General features: G+C 40.7%; 1 protein-coding gene across 4 annotated transcripts in view; it reads right to left on the bottom strand.

Moving 5' to 3' along the window:
* LOC106091731 (sulfotransferase 1 family member D1) overlaps positions 1 to 18011 on the bottom strand; it is a 236511-nt gene that overhangs the window by 157956 nt on the left and 60544 nt on the right. The window contains exon 7 of one of the 4 annotated variants that reach the window (XM_059370424.1): positions 15154 to 15884. The exons of the other annotated variants lie outside the window; for them this stretch is intronic. Coding sequence (XP_059226407.1) covers positions 15255 to 15884 — 630 coding nt within the window. The 3' untranslated portion in view covers positions 15154 to 15254. Of the gene's footprint in view, positions 1 to 15153; positions 15885 to 18011 lie in introns of those variants that run through there. 4 annotated transcript variants of the gene reach the window in all.

The raw sequence follows: 18011 nt of genomic DNA, 5'->3' as shown, positions 1-18011 counted from the left end.
ACACGAAGGGTTTGCGGTATATCCGAGATATACATATATCGGAGATGATTGGACGAATATGTGGTTATATAATGATAGTTACCCAAAAACACAAATTAGATACTCAAATTTCGAGTCATCGAGTCCCTGGGAGGGCGCATAGATGGACAGTGAGAAAGATGGACATCCCCTAGCTCACATAGGCGACGGTCTTTATCAAGGGACGGGGCAGTAAATTTGGGACGGAACACATGTTGGGATTCTTGGGTAAGCAAAACCAAGGTTTGATCGCAGAGAAGTGGGAGGTATTCCACAGGGAGGAGAAGGAGGGAGGAACTCTCCTTGTGGTTGGCATTGATCAAATTTCCGTAACGAGTTTGACTAGGACCTAAGGCATAGGCATGGAGCACTACGGGACCAAAGCTGTCTTTTTTCAAGATTGGGAAGACTAGGACAGGCAGAAATTCTCATATTGAGACATCAGGTCGTGCAGTGGCAGGTGGCTCAATACCGCCCATCGCACAGGAGCTGACGACGAGACTACCACCGCCTCTCTCAATATTGGAAAAACTAGAATAAGCAAAGATCCAGTGCAGTGGCGAAACAACAGGGACCCGACGACGGATCCATCACCGACTTCGAGATTCGGAATACTGAGATAGGTAAATATCTTAATATTGAAAAATTATGCAGAGCAGCGACAGGAGTCTCAATGCAGCCTAACGAACAGGGAGCCGATGATGGTACCATCACCTTCTCCCAAGAAGCCCATTTACTTAAGATTTGGAAGGCTAAGATAGGCAAAGATCCTAGTTTTGAAACATTAGGCAGTACAGGGAATGAAAACTGAATACAGCCTAACGAACAGGGACCCGACGATGGAACCATTCCCGAATTTATAAAGAGTCGGAAGACTAGGATAGGCAAAGAACCCAATACGATGACATCATTGACAGGAAAGTGACAGAAAAGTCAATGCGGTCTTAAGAACAGAGGGAAGACGATGAAATCATCACCTGATACCAAGACGCCCATTTACTGGAGGACCAATGATTGAGGTAATCCAAATAAAAATCTACGGAACGAGATAGCTACACATGCTCTGATGGAAAAAATCATCAAGAGCAATTTTCATATTGCCTTCATTCAGGAGCCATGGACGACCCGGAACAAAGTTTCTGGACTGAATCAAATCAACTACCAATTATTCTATGCTAACACTGCTAATCGGCCGAGGACCTGCGTTATTTGTCATAAAAATTTGAATTACATATTTTCCCCAGAGTTGTCAACGTGGATGCAACAGTGGTGAAACAGGGAGACGGTGGAGTATACCTGGCATCACTTTATCTGCCTTTCGGCTCTCCGACACTGCCACTCACGTCGGAGCTGCAACGGCTGGTGAGGAAAGCAAAACAGACAGGAAACGAGATACTAATAGGGTGCGATGCGAACTCTCACCACATTTCGTGGGGTAGAACCAACACCAATAAGCGGAGCCAAGACCTGGGAAAGTTCTTGAATACTAACGACCTAATAACACTTAATATTGGTGACACCGCTACCTTTGTTAATAGGATTAGGGAGGAGGTATTAGATGTGACGATATGTTCGGAAAATCTAATCGATGGAGTTCAGGATTGGAGGGTCTCCATGGAACACTCTTTTTCTGACCATCGCTACATTAGATTTAGAATAGCACGACCAGCGCCGAATCAGATAAGCTTGAAAACCAACTGGACAAAATTCGGGAGGCTACTCAGAAGAAGATTTGGGCATGAAAATTTAGATTGTCGAAGCATAGAAGACATTGACGAAAATGTCAACAGGATTAATACTGCACTAGTGGAGTCTTCGGAAGTTAGTTGTCCTCCTCGAAAACTTTGGATGATCGGGGAGGAGTGGCACAAGGCACGCCACAGGGACATCGCCACTCCTATGGGTGACCACCATAAATGACCTATTACGGATGCTGACTGAGGTGGGATTTGAACACGCCTGCTTCGCATACGATGTTATTATACTTCTAAATGGTAAGGTTCCGAACCAGCTATGCAGAAGGGCCGAAAGGTTCTTGTATATGGCATATGACTGGGCTAGACCCAGAGGTCTCATTGTTAACCCAGAGAAGACTGAAATATTCCCGTTCACAAGGAAGACAAAGGTGGGCCAATGTATCTGACAATGTCAATACTTCGATATCTTACTTAGATGTGATCTTGGACAGGAAACTGAATTGTAAGTGTCACATTCAGGAGCGTACTAAGAAGGCTCACAGATGTTGGGCACTATGTAGACGGGCCATAGGCTCGAAATGGAGCCAGAATCCGAGGATAGTCCACTGGCTCTACAGGAGCGTGATTAGACCAATACTTACTTACGCCTCAGTAGTTTGGTGGACTGAAATGGAGAAAAAAAGCAACTTAAGGACCATACAACAGGTTCAAAGAACTTGTTGTCGTGGCATATACGGAGCGATGAGGACCATGCCCACTAGGCCACTGGAGACTATTCTAGATATCCGACCCATTGACATACAGATTAAGTGTGGGGCAGCCACTGCGACTTAAGGCGATGGGAGAATGGATTGAGGATGGGAGCAGCTCATACCATCGCGGCATAATCGAGGTGACGATAGGAAACCAGGAAGCAAGGGAAAAGGTTTTCGATCGGATACCTAAGATGAACCTTGAGGTCGAGTGCGAGGCAACGAATGCGCATGCAATATTGTGGAACAGCGAAACGGTCGGTAGGACGGCGAAAATCCTATGGGGGATCCTGATCGTGAGAAGACGAGGCTATTACTGAAAGGAAGTAAGAAGGAGGTCAGTATAGCTGTTGGTATCATAACGGGACACATGGACTACGAGCTCACTCATGTTAAAACGGTTCGGCAAGTAATAACATGTGTAGGTCGTGCGGGGAAGATGATGAGACGTTGGGGCATTTCCTTTGTCATTGCTCGACTTTCGCGTCTAACAGATACCGGCACTCAGGTGGGGACACAATACCAGACATGAACCAACTTAGGGGAGTGACATGGAAAACAGCTAAGGATTTTGTATGTAGCACGGAATTCCTAACTTAAAATTTTCTTTTTAGAGGCTACTTTATAGTTTTTAGAGCGCACAACAAGCCGATTACTGGCTTAGGTGTATGTCCATAGTGGCATGAGGCGCATTAAAATCTGCACCCTCTTTTCAACCTAACCTAGATTTTCTTTTTCGAGGTTACTTTATAGTTTTAAGAGGGCACAACAAGCCGATTACTGGCTTAGGTGTTTGTCCATAGTGGCATGGGGCGCATTAATATCTACACCCTCTTTTCAACCTTACCCAACCTAATGGCTCAATCATCTGTTTTCCCTTTATAAAGTCAGCTGACGAGAGCCTTAAATCCGGATTTAATGATACACTGCTCAGAGGTTTTAATACACAAATTTTTTTTTTCCTAAAATAGACGAATTTATATTCATATCCACTAACTCTGGTGTCAATGTCATATGCATTAGTGAGACATTGTTAAGAGATGATGTTCCTGATGGGCTTGTTAAACTGGATAAATACCGCTTATCCCGAACCGATAGATTAACGCACGTTGGTGGGGCAGCGTTTACGTAAGGAGAAACTTTAACTCAAGGATTGTGATGAAATCTGCCGCTAATGAGTGCATGGAATTTTTATTTATTCCATTAGGTGATCGTAACAGGCAAAATCTACTTGGTACTATTCGAGAATCCAATAGTACCAAAACAGTTCAAGACGTTGTAATTGCAGAGGATTTTAATTCCAATTTGCTCAACAACAGAGTTCTTATTGATGAGTTTAACTCACTGGACTTCTATTCAGTTAACGAGGTCTCACCGGCCCATTTCTCACGAACCACGGACACGTTACTCGACTTGTTTCTAGTAAATAATTCCCATAATTGGCTTCTTAACAAAGTCTCGGCAATTAATTTCTTAAACATGACCTTAGTTTTCTAACGTAAATTTTTTCATTACACGTTTCGGATGAGACTTTTTCATATAGAGATTACAAGAATATTAAATCTCATGATTTATTGAGTGATATACATATAATAATTCCACTGCCGAAATCGAATAATGAATTCGTCCCCATGGCGATATTACACTACTTGTCGAAAGTATTACAAAAGTTCATACATGAACAGATTAAGTTATTTCTTGAAGAACATAGGCTTCTAACTGAACGACAGTCTGGCTCTAATCTAATGATGTGGAAGGCATCAGACGCAATATTAATAGCAATCTTGTCAGTTTCCTTGTCCTTTTCGATCTCCCGATAGCAATTGATTCGGTCGATCACAAGATGTTAATTCTTAAGCTCAAACGATTCTTTAATTTTGGAGATTCAGAAGTGACCATGATTGACTTATTTTAAGAATGGAAGTCAAGCAGAATATAATATAAGAAATCCTCCTAGTATGCATATATATGCCGATGACGTCCAAGTCTATTATTCATGCATTGTCGATGACGTTTTTAGTTATGTTGATCACATTAATGCCAGTTTGGGAGCCATTTGCAGATGGACTTCTGAGAATGGCTTAGCACTCAACCCATCTAAAACAAAATGCATAGTTATACCGAGACATAACCTTGATACTATATCTTTAAGCCTTATTTTGAATAACAGCGTTGTTTAGTGCGTGAGTGCCGCTAGGAATTTAGATATTATATTTGACAATTCTTCGTCTTGGAATAAACGTATTAATAGTGTTGTAGGTCAAGTTTACGGTATGTTGAGGACTCTATGACATGTACAATACTTTATATCACAGACAGTCAGACACATTATAGCCAAATCATACATCCTGCCAAAAATATTGTTGCACTAATGTTTAAATATTTAATGTTTTTGCAAAGGATTTTTTTTTTCATTTTCTAGTTTAATGCTTTATTTCAATAACTTTTTAATAGGTAAATTGATTTTTCAGGTTGTACAAAATTATTTTTAAAATTTCGTTTAAAGTTAATATAATGCTTTTTTAATTAGGTTTCATTAATATTCATATATTTTTATCTTATTTATACGTTGAAATTAGCGCAATTTATCAGAAATGGCCTCTAATATTTTAAATTACAAATTATAGTTAGTACTATAAATATAAGTTGTAAAACTTGCTGTACTATACTTCAAAATAAATAAATCTTTAGATTCCACAAACGACTGGCGGCCACACAGATAATTCGAGATCCAGCGTCTTCGGCCTGGATGGAGGGACGAGTTGGTGAGGTCGCCAAATAGTTTGGTATGACGTCGAATGTTTTCGCAGTTTTCGAAATCCATGCTGATGCTCGACGAATGGAAATTCTCCAACTAGACTCGGGAGGAGTAGTCCCTCAAGCGTCTTGGCTACTGGCGAGAAAAGGGAAACCGGTTTGTACGACTCCCTCTTACTCTGGTCCTTTCGAGGCTTCAGTGGGTCGATCACTCTGCCATCTTCCAGACAACCGGTACTATAAGAATTCTCAAATCCAGGTTAACAGTCGACTCGACTCCATGTAGATCCAGATTCTTCAGCAACAGTGTAGAGATTCCGTCGGGGCCCAACGTCTTGGATGACTGGGCGGATGACAATCGTAACTTCGTTCACGGTAAATTGTGATGGCTGTCCATCTGCTCGGATACCACGCATACGACGAATGGCTCTCCTCCAAGCCTTGGCACTCTCGGGTTGCTCAATAATTTGACGATTGAACAACCTGAAGCATCTTTTTGCATCTGTCACAGTTACGTCGCCAAAAGTGACTGAGGTCCTGTCGTCCGTTTTTCGTGGTTCGAGAGTCACTTAACAATAGACCACAGCTTACCTAGAACGGTACCTTAATAATATAGCTGCGCTGCACTGCCTGCGCCGGGATATTTATCCGCACTTGGGGTATAATGCGAGCGGCTGCTGCTTAGTGATATCGCGGAATTTCTTGTCAGCAACTAGCACATTTGGCGAGGGTGTCAGCTAACTGAAACGCCGATTGGTATACTCTCTAAAGCCGACCCATTCCATGTAGAGGTCACTAGCGCCAAGCGCAGGCGAGATGGGTTTATGCCATAAGAGTAGCTAGGCATTTAAAAAAAAATTCAATCAATATGTCATTATATTCTCGACGATCCTTTGGTTCTTAATTGGTGAGCTGAATTCCTCAGGCACCAATCATGGCTTCTTGATGTTAATTGCTGGTTCAAAATAGTAACAGCGAAACAAAAAAAGCAAAACCAACAGCAAAATTAAAAGGGAGACAGAATGATTGTGCTTCTTGCTAAGTAAACAGTTAAAGCAATCACATCAATCCAAAGTACCTCGGATCGATTTGAATCGCTTAAGTAGCAGAATTCAGTTATTGGTTGTATTTTTGTTGCTTTAAACCATTTTAGACCACTACCACTTCTTGTGGTACAATTGCTTTGAAACTTTACTTATAGGTTAAAGTGACAGTCTGCCAAAAGAATCACTTAGACGTTTTCGTCCATTGTGGTACAACTTTACATGTAAGAACCTTTTGGGATTTTGACGAACCCATTGGGCAAAAAATGCGCTTCATCAAAAATAGGACAATACGGGTATGAAATGAAAGCTAATTAAAAGTAGTGTACGAATTTCATATACAAATTTTGTCACAGCTGTCAGGGGAGTCTCCTCATCCCCAAAACGCCCCAAGCAGGACATTTTTATCGATTGGGCAATATGGGTATCACATAAAAAATATATAACTGAAAAGTACGGTTTTGATATACCCAAGTGTCATGGTGTCCCCCACCCACTAAAAAAACCAAAAGAAATTTTTCACGATTGGATAATATGCAATCAATCAATCAACTGCAAGGTACTTGACTCAAGAAAAATTTTTTATATAAATACAATACCCACAAAAATTCCCAAACAGTTCGGGACAATATAGATCTTAGATTAAAGTTCTTTTATAGTAGATTCCGAGTCTGATATTGAAATTAGGCACCTAGTAACAGGGTGACCGCCGCAGGCTCTTGGTCCGAAACATTTATGCCAACAAAACTTTTTGTTTTGGGGTTTAAGAACGGGACGGCACTCAGGCAAATTTTAATATACGATTTTACCCTTATCTTAAATACATTTTATTCTATACCCATGTCCCAATCCGTAAAAATGTCTTTTTGGGGTCTTTGGGAGATTTGTATTTGTATAAATTTGTATAACAAATTCATACCCATACGCCCTGACACTTGGGGTCGAACCTTTGTACCCAAATCGTACTCTACTTTAAATATCATTTCAAATCCATATTGCCCTAATCGGTAAAAATGTCTTTTGGGGGTGAGATGACACTTGAGGTTAAATTTGTAAATATGTATATCAAACTCGTAACCTTCAGATGAATACCTTTCATTTGATACTCATATTGCCCAATCGATAAAAATATTCTTCTGCGGCTGTTTTTTGGATAGGGCGATCCCCCTTGAGGCGGAAGTTGTATATCGAAATCGTACTCTTCAGGAGTTCAATGATCGGAGATTTTCTTTGCAGTTGGAAAAGGAAAGCCAGAGATCGCAACACATACCAACCACTATGGGACGCGTTTCGCCTTTGGTTAGAAGACTTTTCAACCATATTAGGTGTGACGGCTTCAAAGGCCGTACGTTAGTATGTTGCATTTGTATCGTATTTATTGCGAAAACACCTCTATGATACAAATACCACATTAACCACGCTCGACAACCCTGCCTCTTAGCTGTACTTTTCCCAATGCATGTGTTTTCGTGTAATTGTAGATTTTTTGTCTACAAAAAATTACACCACTCCCATGGTATGCACATGATTCTGTGCATCTGTTGGAAGTTGTATTGATGGCTTCGAAAGCTAGACAACGGCAACGGCCCTCGCTGTTGCTTCGTGTGCCCAGGTTTGAATCCCGGCCGGGCTCTGCCGATTTTTTTCATTTTCAAGTATTTGTCTGTTAGGGCGAATATCATTCAATATTACCATATTAACCACGCTCGACAGCCCTGTCTATTAGCTGTACTTTTCCAATGCATGTGTTTTCGAGTAATTCAATTGATACCCATATTGCCCTTATCGGTAAAAATGTAAAAAATAGAAGCCGCAGTGAAAAAGCAAAGTTATTGCAACAAAAACAACATTTCCTATCAAGTCAAGGTAAGTCATTCTGTTTCTTCGTGTTTAGCTTTTGCTGTTGCTTTTACTTTTTAGTGTTTCATAGTCGCAGTAAAGCAAATAGAAAAAAAATTTTGCCGTTGAGTAGAGCGGACGTGTTTTCATTTCGCTCCTCAAAGAAAAATATCTGTATCTCGGAATAAGTACTACCTTTTATCCAAATGATATCCAAAGATATAGGTGTGGGTGCCATGGCACCTGTAGTCGAGAGTAATGCTTCAAGCGCACAAGCAGGCGCCAGACTAATTAATGAGGAAGAGACGGACAGTTCACAGTTCGTCCCCAGACTTTAACTAATGGTGGTGTTTCCGACTCGGATTCAGACAGCGATAGTGTCAATGACACAGTCATCACAGTCGAATCGAGAGATGAGGGCAGAGGTCAGCTATGGCTTTGCTAAGCTCACAAGCAGACCGAGAAAGCGATCCGGGGCACGACGAAGGAGACAGCGCAATCGGGCGAAAGTGCAGGATGCTGTTAGGGATAGAGCTGACATTCCAAGCTCTTCTACGGAAGCTGGAAAAAGAATCAGATCTCCTGAAGAGCATAACACTGCAAAAATGCTGCAGAAGAAAGAGCTCCCTGCTTTCAAGTACTCTGGGAAGACCAAGCCAGCCCCCCGCAATGGAGACTCCAGACAGTGTCCTGTGGAGGGAGACAAAGTCGGAACTGCAATGAAGGAAGCGCGCATGGCCCCTGAGTCTTCATGGAGCACTGTGACTTCTGAAAGGATGCCACAGCCATCACGGAATGGGAAGATGGTCGCGGAGCCGCCCTTTTACGTCGGAGTGGCAAGGAAGCACAACAGAGATGAGCTGACTTATGCAGTCGTCGATATCGACTCAGGTAGAATTTCACCAGATCGTCGGTTCGTTCGGGTTATCGAACATGTATTGAACTCTGAAGGGGGTTCAGCTGTGTATATAGAGGGCGGAATGTATCGATGGCGTTAAAAAGCTCGTTGGAAGTATCCACACTACCTAGGGAGCAAAGCTCGGCCTTGTGAGAAAGATGGACATCCCACAGCACACAAAGGCGACAGTCTTCATTAAGGATGTGGCCGGCGAAATCGCGACGGAACGAATGATGGAACTACTACAGGCCCATGGCCGTCTTTTTCAAGATTAGGAAGACAAGGATAGGCAAATATCCTCATATTGAGCCATCAGGAGGTGCAGTGGCGGGACACTCAATAACACCTAACGGACAGGGGGTCGACGACGAGATAATCACCGACTCTCTCAATAAAGGGGGAAGACTTGGATAAGCAAAGATCCTAATACTAAAACAACACGCAGTGCAGGGGCGAGAGACACAACACACCCAAACGAACAGGGACCCGACGACGGAACCATCAACGACTCTCTCGAGATTAGGAAGACTAGGATGGATAAAGATCCTAATGCTGAAATATCAGGCAGTGCAGTGACAGAGAACTCGATGGCGCCTAACGCGCAGGGAAACGACGATGAGACCATAGCCTACTCGCAAGAAGCTCATTTATTAAAGATTTGGAAGATCCTAATATTGGAAGAAAGATCCTAATATTGGAACATCAGGCATTGTAGGGACGGTAGACTCAATACAGCCTAACAAACAGGGACCCGACGACGGAACCATCAACGACTTTCTCAAGATTCGGAAGACTAGGATATGCAAAGATCCTAATATTAAAACAGCAGGCAGTGACCGGAAACTCAATGCAGCCTAAAGCGGGGCCAAGCCTTGGCAGAATTCTCGAATACTAAGGACCTAATAACACCTAATATTGGTAACACCGCTACCTTTTTAAATAGGATTAGGGAGCAGGTTTTAGATGTGACGATATGTTCGGAAAATCTAATCGATAAGGTTCAGGATTGGAGGGTCTCCATGGAGCATTCCTTCTCAGACCATCGCTGTATAGGTTTAGAATAGCACGGCCAGCGCCGAATCCGATAAGCTTTCGTAATAAGTTGAAAACCAACTGGACAAAATTCAGAAGACTACTCAGAAAATGGTTTGGTCAAGATAATTTAGATTGTCCAAGCATAGAAGACATTGACGATAATGTCAACAGGATTATGACTGCACTAGTGGAGTCTTCAGAAGATAGTTGTCCTCTTCGTGAAATTAGCCCAAGAAAAACCTTGAATGACCGGGGAGATTCGCAACATTGGAAAAGAGGTGCGCCGACTTTTTAACAGAGCACGTCGTAAAAAAACGGAAGTACATTGGATGTGTATTACACACGGCCTGACCATAATACGATCCTGCAGGCAAAGATCCGGGCGACCACGGAATGCGCGAGGTGGTGGGATGCGTGGACGTCGTGTGTCAACATCTTTACGGACAGTAAACTGACCATCAGGGCAATAACAACCAGAACGGCAAGGTCGCGTACAGTCTTGGAGTGCAAGAAGGAGATTAACGCCTTCTCTGATGATGGCACAATCTGCATCGTTTGGGTGCCGGGTAATAGCGGAATAGGGGGGAATGCTTCTTATTGATGTAGAACAATTAATGACCCACATCGTCTCATATTTAGATAGCACTCATGTAAGTCGATGTTCATATTTTACTTCCTCGGACCTCTGAAGGTGCAATTTTTCCCATTTAGTGAAAATTGTGCACAAAGATTTTTGTTGTGACTTCCAACCTATAAAAACCGATCTCCAGAGTTGACAGACTGGGAAGTGCAGTTCTTATCTGATGTGAACAAGATTTTAGTTCCGACTTATAAATTAATGTAGTCCAAATAGCAAAACAAATCATTGGTATCCAAATGATGTATAAATCAATTTTCCATAAATATCTAGAATTCCGAATTTGAAATCTGGCATCAAAGTTTGATCGTTTAAAATTGACTAATGCTTTCGACTGGCGAGTATTTTTAATTTTAAGCCGTTAGACATGAACCTCTCATATTCTGACAATCAAAAAATGTGTATGAGCTAAAAAGCCTAAACTCGGCGATATGACTTAAAGAACAATACTGTTTATGTTGAAATAATTTTTTCTGTTTTACGAATTCTTTAAATTAAACAGCTTGAAAACTTTACTTTGGAAAATTCATTCATATTTGGGGATGTTTTAAGACAAATTATTCCAAATTTGGCGACAAAATGGAAAACGTCAACAATAGTTCTAAATTTCGTGCGAATTTTACTTGGAAAGTACAGTGAAATTCAATAAATACTCTAGCAACCATAATTTCACGAGCCCTCAGTATATTGACATCTGAAAGCCACTTTAAATAGTAAAATCAACATCAAGAAGTTGCAGGGTTATTTTTGAAGAGCTATAGGAAAGTTGTTAAATAAAAAAACAAGTAAAAAGGCGTTAAGTTCGGCCGGGCCGAACTTTGGATACTCACCATCTCGGGTATATATTTCATTAAAATCCGGTGAAAATTGAATAACTTGTGTACCGTAGCAGTTACATCGAAATATGTTCCGATTTGGACCAAATACTTATAAGTACAAGTCATTGTTCAATTGCGTATAACAAAATATTGGTATTTTTAGTAGCTATATCTATAAATAAACCGATTTGAACCATATACAACTTGGATGTCGAAAAGCCTAACATAAGTCACTGTGTCAAATTTCAGTTAAATCGGATTATAAATGAGCCTTCTTTGGGGCCAAGACTTTAAATCGAGATATCAGTCTATATGGCAGTTATATGCAAATCTTGATCGATCTAGACCAAATAACAGAAATATGTGGAGGGGCTTAACTTAACTCTGTCTCAAATTTCGGCGACATCGGATAATAAATGCGCCTTTTATGGGCCCAAAACCTTAAATTGAGAGATCGGTCTATATGGCAGCTATATCCAAATCTGATCCGAAGAAGGATGAAATTGAAAAAGGATGTCGAAGGGCCTAATACAACTCACTATCCCAAATTTCGGCGACATCGGACAATAAATGCGCTTTTTATGGCCCCAAAACCTAAAACCGAGAGATCGGTCTATATGGCAGCTATATACAAATCTGAAACGATCTGTGCCATATTGCAGAAGTATGTCACGGGGTTTAACATAACTTACTGTCCCAAATTTCGGCGACATCGGACAATAAATGCGACTTTTATGGGCCTAAAACCTTAAATCGAGGGATCGGTCTATATGGCAGCTATATTCAAATCTAGACCGATCTGAGCCAAATTGTCGAAGATGTCGAAGGACCTAACACAACTCACTGTCCCAAATTTCAGCAAAATCGGATAATAAATGTGGCTTTTATTGGCCTAAGACCCTAAATCGGCGGATCGGTCTATGGGGCAGCTATATCCAAATCTGATCCGATCAGGGCCATTTTGAAGAAAGATGTCGAAGGGCCTAAGACAACTCACTGTCCCAAATTTCAGCAAAATCGGATAATAAATGTGGCTTTTATGGGCCTAAGACCCTAAATCGGAGGATCGGTCTATATGGCAGCTATATCCAAATCGGGGCCGATCTGGGTCAAACTGACGAAGGATGTCGAAGGACCTAGCATAACTCACTATCCCAAATTTCTGCAAAATTGGATAATAAATGTGGCTTTTATGGCCTAAGACCCTAAATTGGCGGATCGGTCTATATGAGGGGACTATATCAAGATATAGTCCGATATAGCCCATCTTCGAACTTAACCTTCTTATGGAAAAAAAAAATAATCTGTGCAAAGTTTCAGCGTAATATCTCTATTTTTGAAGACTGTAGCGTGATTTCAACAGATAGACGGACAGACGGACGAACATGTCTAGATCGTCTTAGATTTTTACGCTGATCAAGAATATATATACTTTATAGGGTCCGAAATGGATATTTCGATGTGTTGCAAACGGAACGACAAAATGAATATACCCCCCATCCTTCGGTGGTGGGTATAAAAACGCATAAAATTCAGAAAAATGCATGAAATCTTTATTTAAATCTATAGTACGGTCCACATAACTTACTGTTTGAAGATTATTTATGCAGATGTTGACCGTGACTGCGCCTCAAATGGTCCATCCGCTTAGTCCGATTTTGGCATTCTCTTTCCAACATTTTGGCCGGTATCTCACGAATAAATGCTTCGATGTTGTCTTCCAGTGCGCCAATTGAAGCGGGCTTGTCTGTATAGGCACGAGCTTTAACATAGCCCCACAAAAATAGTCTAAAGGCGTTAAGTCGCACGATCTAGGACGCCACTTGATCGGTCCCATTGTTACGCGTACTGTGTGGCATATCAAACTCAAAACTCAAATAAACCGCACTAAACTGTGACTTTTTTGGATGCATTGGTAGCTCTTGCAATGCTACTGGCTGACCTTTACCCCAAAATCGAAAATTCTGCTTATTTTTGTACCATGTTGAGCCAAGAATTAGCTTAACTTAACTGAACTGCGTAATAGAGCCCGCATTTTGATAATAAAATTCAATAATTTGTTCGTTTACGGACGAGTCATGGTTAAATTAGACCAAACATAAGATGATTGACAATGAAACAAAACACGAAACATGCATCAACATACTGCTACAACAACAACAACAACAACGAAACATGCTTGAGCTGTTGAACCAGTGTTGCCAAAAAGACAATGGCTAAAAAATCATCCTTTATAAAATAAAACTAAGGCACAAAAGAAACGGTTGGATTAGCAACGAATTTTGATAGAAAGAATTTAAATAAAAAGCAAAAAGGGTTTTTTCTTTCCTTTTATTCGAAATTTTGGGACCAGAAAAACGGAAGACCGAAAGGACATGATCAAACGCTATCATAGCGCAGAGGTTGGCATGTCCGTCTATGACGCTGAACGCCCGGATTCGAATCCTGCTGGGAACATCAGAAAAAATTTGTGGTTTTCACCTACTAATTCTGGCGACATTTGTGAGGTACTATGCCATGCATAGAAGCCATGTTCCTTAATTGAATGTTCACGGGCAAATTTGAATTTGCAAAAGACATAAATTTACGTATAGAAATTATTGCATTTTTATATAATGCAATAATTTGTATATTGTATAGATTATCTGATATATCTGTTTTCGACTGCCTGACCTATAAGCGGAGATGCGGGCGATCATGGAATGCGCAAAGTTGGTATGGTGCTAACGCGGGGACGTTGAGTGTAAACATCTTTACGGGCAGTAAACTGGACATCAGGGTAATAACAACCAAGGCGGCAAGGTAACCAACAGTCTGGGAGTGTTAGAAGGTAATTAAGGGCTTCTCTGAGTATGGTACGATCTGCATCGTTTGGGTGCCGACCATAGCGGAGTAAGGAGGAATGAAAGAACAGATGATTTGGCGGCGAAACCTAGAGGACTGCCGTCAATAAACTTAGTTAACCCGTAGCCTTTCGTTACGAGTTTGTTTCGGTAGAGGGACGACCCTCCTGAGATCAAAGTTGTTTATCAAAATCGTACTCTTCAGTGAAATTAATTTCATTTGTTACCCATACTGACCTAATCCGTAAAAATGTGTGTTTGGGGGAGTTTTTGGAGGTGAGGTGAGACTAAGACTCTCCGATCGATACCGCTGATTATCCACGACTGCCGTTGCAACCACTGCGTATGGAGCATTCCACTATCCGCAACCTGTGGACGCGCCCAGTAGCTCGCAGCTAAGCTTCTCGTGACAGTAATAAACACCACACACATCGGACCTCAATATTCCGGCCTGTGTGGTGCTCACAAGTATCCGATGCCGGGGCTATATTGTGGGGCTATTACGCTCGCATCGCGTCATTCTGTTGAATTTTTAATTTTTTCCGCGTTGCTTTTGAGGGATTTGTGTTCAGATTAACATTTTTCCATCGCGATGCCCAAAAACAAAGCTCAGCGCGCTCATTCTGTTTCGGCCTTAAATGCAACAGAAACAAAACAAAAACTGAATGCTGCCAGTTAAGCGTTTCAAATCCATTCATGTTTCTTTGACTTGCTTTTACTTGTCCGTATTTCAACGCTGCAGTCCGTAAATTCAAACCCCTGGCGTACATTAACAACACAACGCTTTTCCATGTTTCGAAAAAATAAGAAAATCTCTTCAGCAATATTTTAGTCTATGCAACATTTTTATTTTGTTATAGGGACACGTTCCAGTATGACTTTTTTCTAGGGCATGTTAAACAAATAATGCGGATGGCCTACACCAAACAAATTTTAATCAATTGGAAAATACCATTTAAGCTATTAAGCCAGATATCCAAATCCTCTTGAGTATCTGCCGAGAAGAAGACAGCCACAGTAGAGGCTACTTCCCCAGCTTTGCGAATATTTCCAACTAGAAAAAAAGCTCGCGGACGAGCGCACAAATCACGTGCCGCTTGTCTAACAAACTTTTGTGCATTTGTATATAAATCGAGACTTAAAAGAGGTGATTCATTCAAAATATTTTCATCTCGCCACACTTGCAGGTTCATGCCATCCAATCTACACCAACGACGGTTCCAATTATGTTGCGAATATGGATCTTCCACATTAAGATAGCCCTGATGCTCTCTTTTTGGAATATGTAATTCTGAGCGTCCTTTAAGTTTTATGTCGCCTGCTATACTATTGGACGACGTAGTTGCAGATGTCAATAATAGCCTCATGCTGCGATTAGCGCGGAGAACAATGCGATCTGAACTTGTAGCTTCCTTTTCAATATAGTCGTAAGGAATAAAACTTTTCCAATCCAATTTAAATGAACCTTGCAAACGGAACCTCGAAACAATCTCTTTAGGAACTGATGATGATGTCGAAGTTGATGATCCGTTTAGTTCCGAATATGTCTGAAAATAAAAGCAACACAATAATCATTTTTATTTTACGTAAAAAATGTTCCCGAAATCATCCAAAATTATATTGGTTGCCCAAAAGGTAATTGCGGATTTTTTAAAAGAAAGTAAATGCATTTTTCATAAAACTTAGAATGAACTTTAAACCTTTTGCCATCTTCCTGGCAAATTTAGTGTTCCACGTTCATAGAACTTCTGGCCTTTATCTGCAAAAAACTGAACCAAGTGCGATTTTATAGCCTCATCATTGCCGAAAGTTTTACCATTTAAGGAGTTCTGCAAAGATCGAAATAAATGGTAGTCTGATGGTGCAAGGTCAGGGCTATATGGTGGATGCATCAAAAGTTCCCAGCCAAGCTCACTCAGTTTTTGGCGAGTGACCAAAGATGTGTGCGGTCTAGCGTTGTCCTGGTGGAATATGACACCTTTACGATTGACCAATTCTGGTCGCTTCTCCTTGATGGCTGTATTCAATTTCCAATTGAATTGTCCAATTGTTGACAGTAAACATCCGAATTAATCGTTTGGTTCCTTGGAAGCAGCTCAAAATATACCACACCCTTCCAACCCCACCAAACAGACAGCATAACCTTCTTTTGGTGGATATCAGCCTTTGAAGTGGTTTGAGCTGGTTCACCATGCTTGGACCATGATCGTTTTCGACTAACGTTGTTGTAAACAATCCATTTTTCATCTCCAGTTATGATTCGTTTTAAAAACGGATCGAATTCATTGCGTTTAAGGTGCATATCACAAGCGTTGATTCGGTTTGTTAAATGAATTTCTTTCAATACATGTGGTACCCAAATATCAAGCTTTTTCACCAGTCCAAGACTTTAAATGTGATAATGAACGGTTGATTTTGGTATATTTAACTTCTCTCCTATCTCACGCTCAGTTACATGACGATCCAATTCGATTAATGCTTTGATTTGGTCATCATCAACTTCATTTGGCCGACCTGAACGTGGCTCAACTTTAAGTGAAAAATCTCCAGAATGGAATTTGCGAAACCAATTTTGACACTGCCTTCCTTTTAAGGCTTTATCACCATACACATCTCGTAACTTTTTAGCAACCTGCTCCGCGTTTTTTCCTTTACGGAAATAATAAAGTAAAATATGACGAAAATGCTCCTTTGTGGGCTCCATATTAAAATTGACGCCAAACAAACAAATGTAAACAAAATTTCGCGCACTTTTTTCTAAAGCAGACAGAAGAAAGAATGCAATTACAGAGTCACAAGCCGTTGAAAAAATTTGTCAACGCCGACTATATGAAAAATCCGCAATTATTTTTTGAGCAACCCAATTATTAAAAACTCTGTTAAAGCGTTTTGGGGACACGGAGAATTATATATGTAGGTAGAAGTAAAACTTAAAACAAAGTAAAAATGGCCGTTTCCATCTGACATTTGGTAAGTTTGTATCGCTTTAACAAATTGTCTGCTAACATAACTTAATTGGGGTTTCTCAATTTGCATGTGTGTGCGCATGAGCAGCATTAAGGCAAAGAGGATAGAGATAACAGAGACATTTTTGTGCTTTCGAAATTATTATTATTATATTATTTTATTTTTCTTCAAAGCAAGCAGCTCTGCCGAAAAAATTAAAAAAAAACCAAATTTACAGCAAAACTAAATACACATATTAGAAGCTAAGGGCGCCGAAACCTTATATACGTGCATTATGCCATAGTTTCCTTCGCGGGAAAGAAAAGGAATGATATTTAGAAATAACAAACGACGCAAACTGCATGCCATTGAGGGCAAAATTCTGATTGCGGCATGTTCTTAGATAATTCTCACAAATTATTTATCTATATATCGTTTACTTTAAATGGAAATGCCATCCTACGAAAAATGTATATGCATATCGCTTGACTAACAATAAAAGTGGCTTTATTTGAATTCCGTATGATCTTTATTGGACCACGAATTCGCTCGGAGGGTTCAATGGCATTCTAAAAAGACTTTATTTTCGCCGGATTTTCTCATGATGTCCGATTTAGGAGTGTTTACGGGGGTGAGGTGGTCCCCTAGACACTTGGCCCTGAAAAAAATATCAGTATCGTGCTCTTATCTCAAATCCCGGCCGATACGGGATGACTATGAGCACCACA

This window comes from Stomoxys calcitrans, chromosome 5, assembly GCF_963082655.1.
Source record: "Stomoxys calcitrans chromosome 5, idStoCalc2.1, whole genome shotgun sequence".
Taxonomy (NCBI): Eukaryota; Metazoa; Arthropoda; class Insecta; order Diptera; family Muscidae; genus Stomoxys; species Stomoxys calcitrans.
Note: the sequence above shows the minus strand (reverse complement) of the source record. Positions and strands in the feature narration are given on the sequence as shown.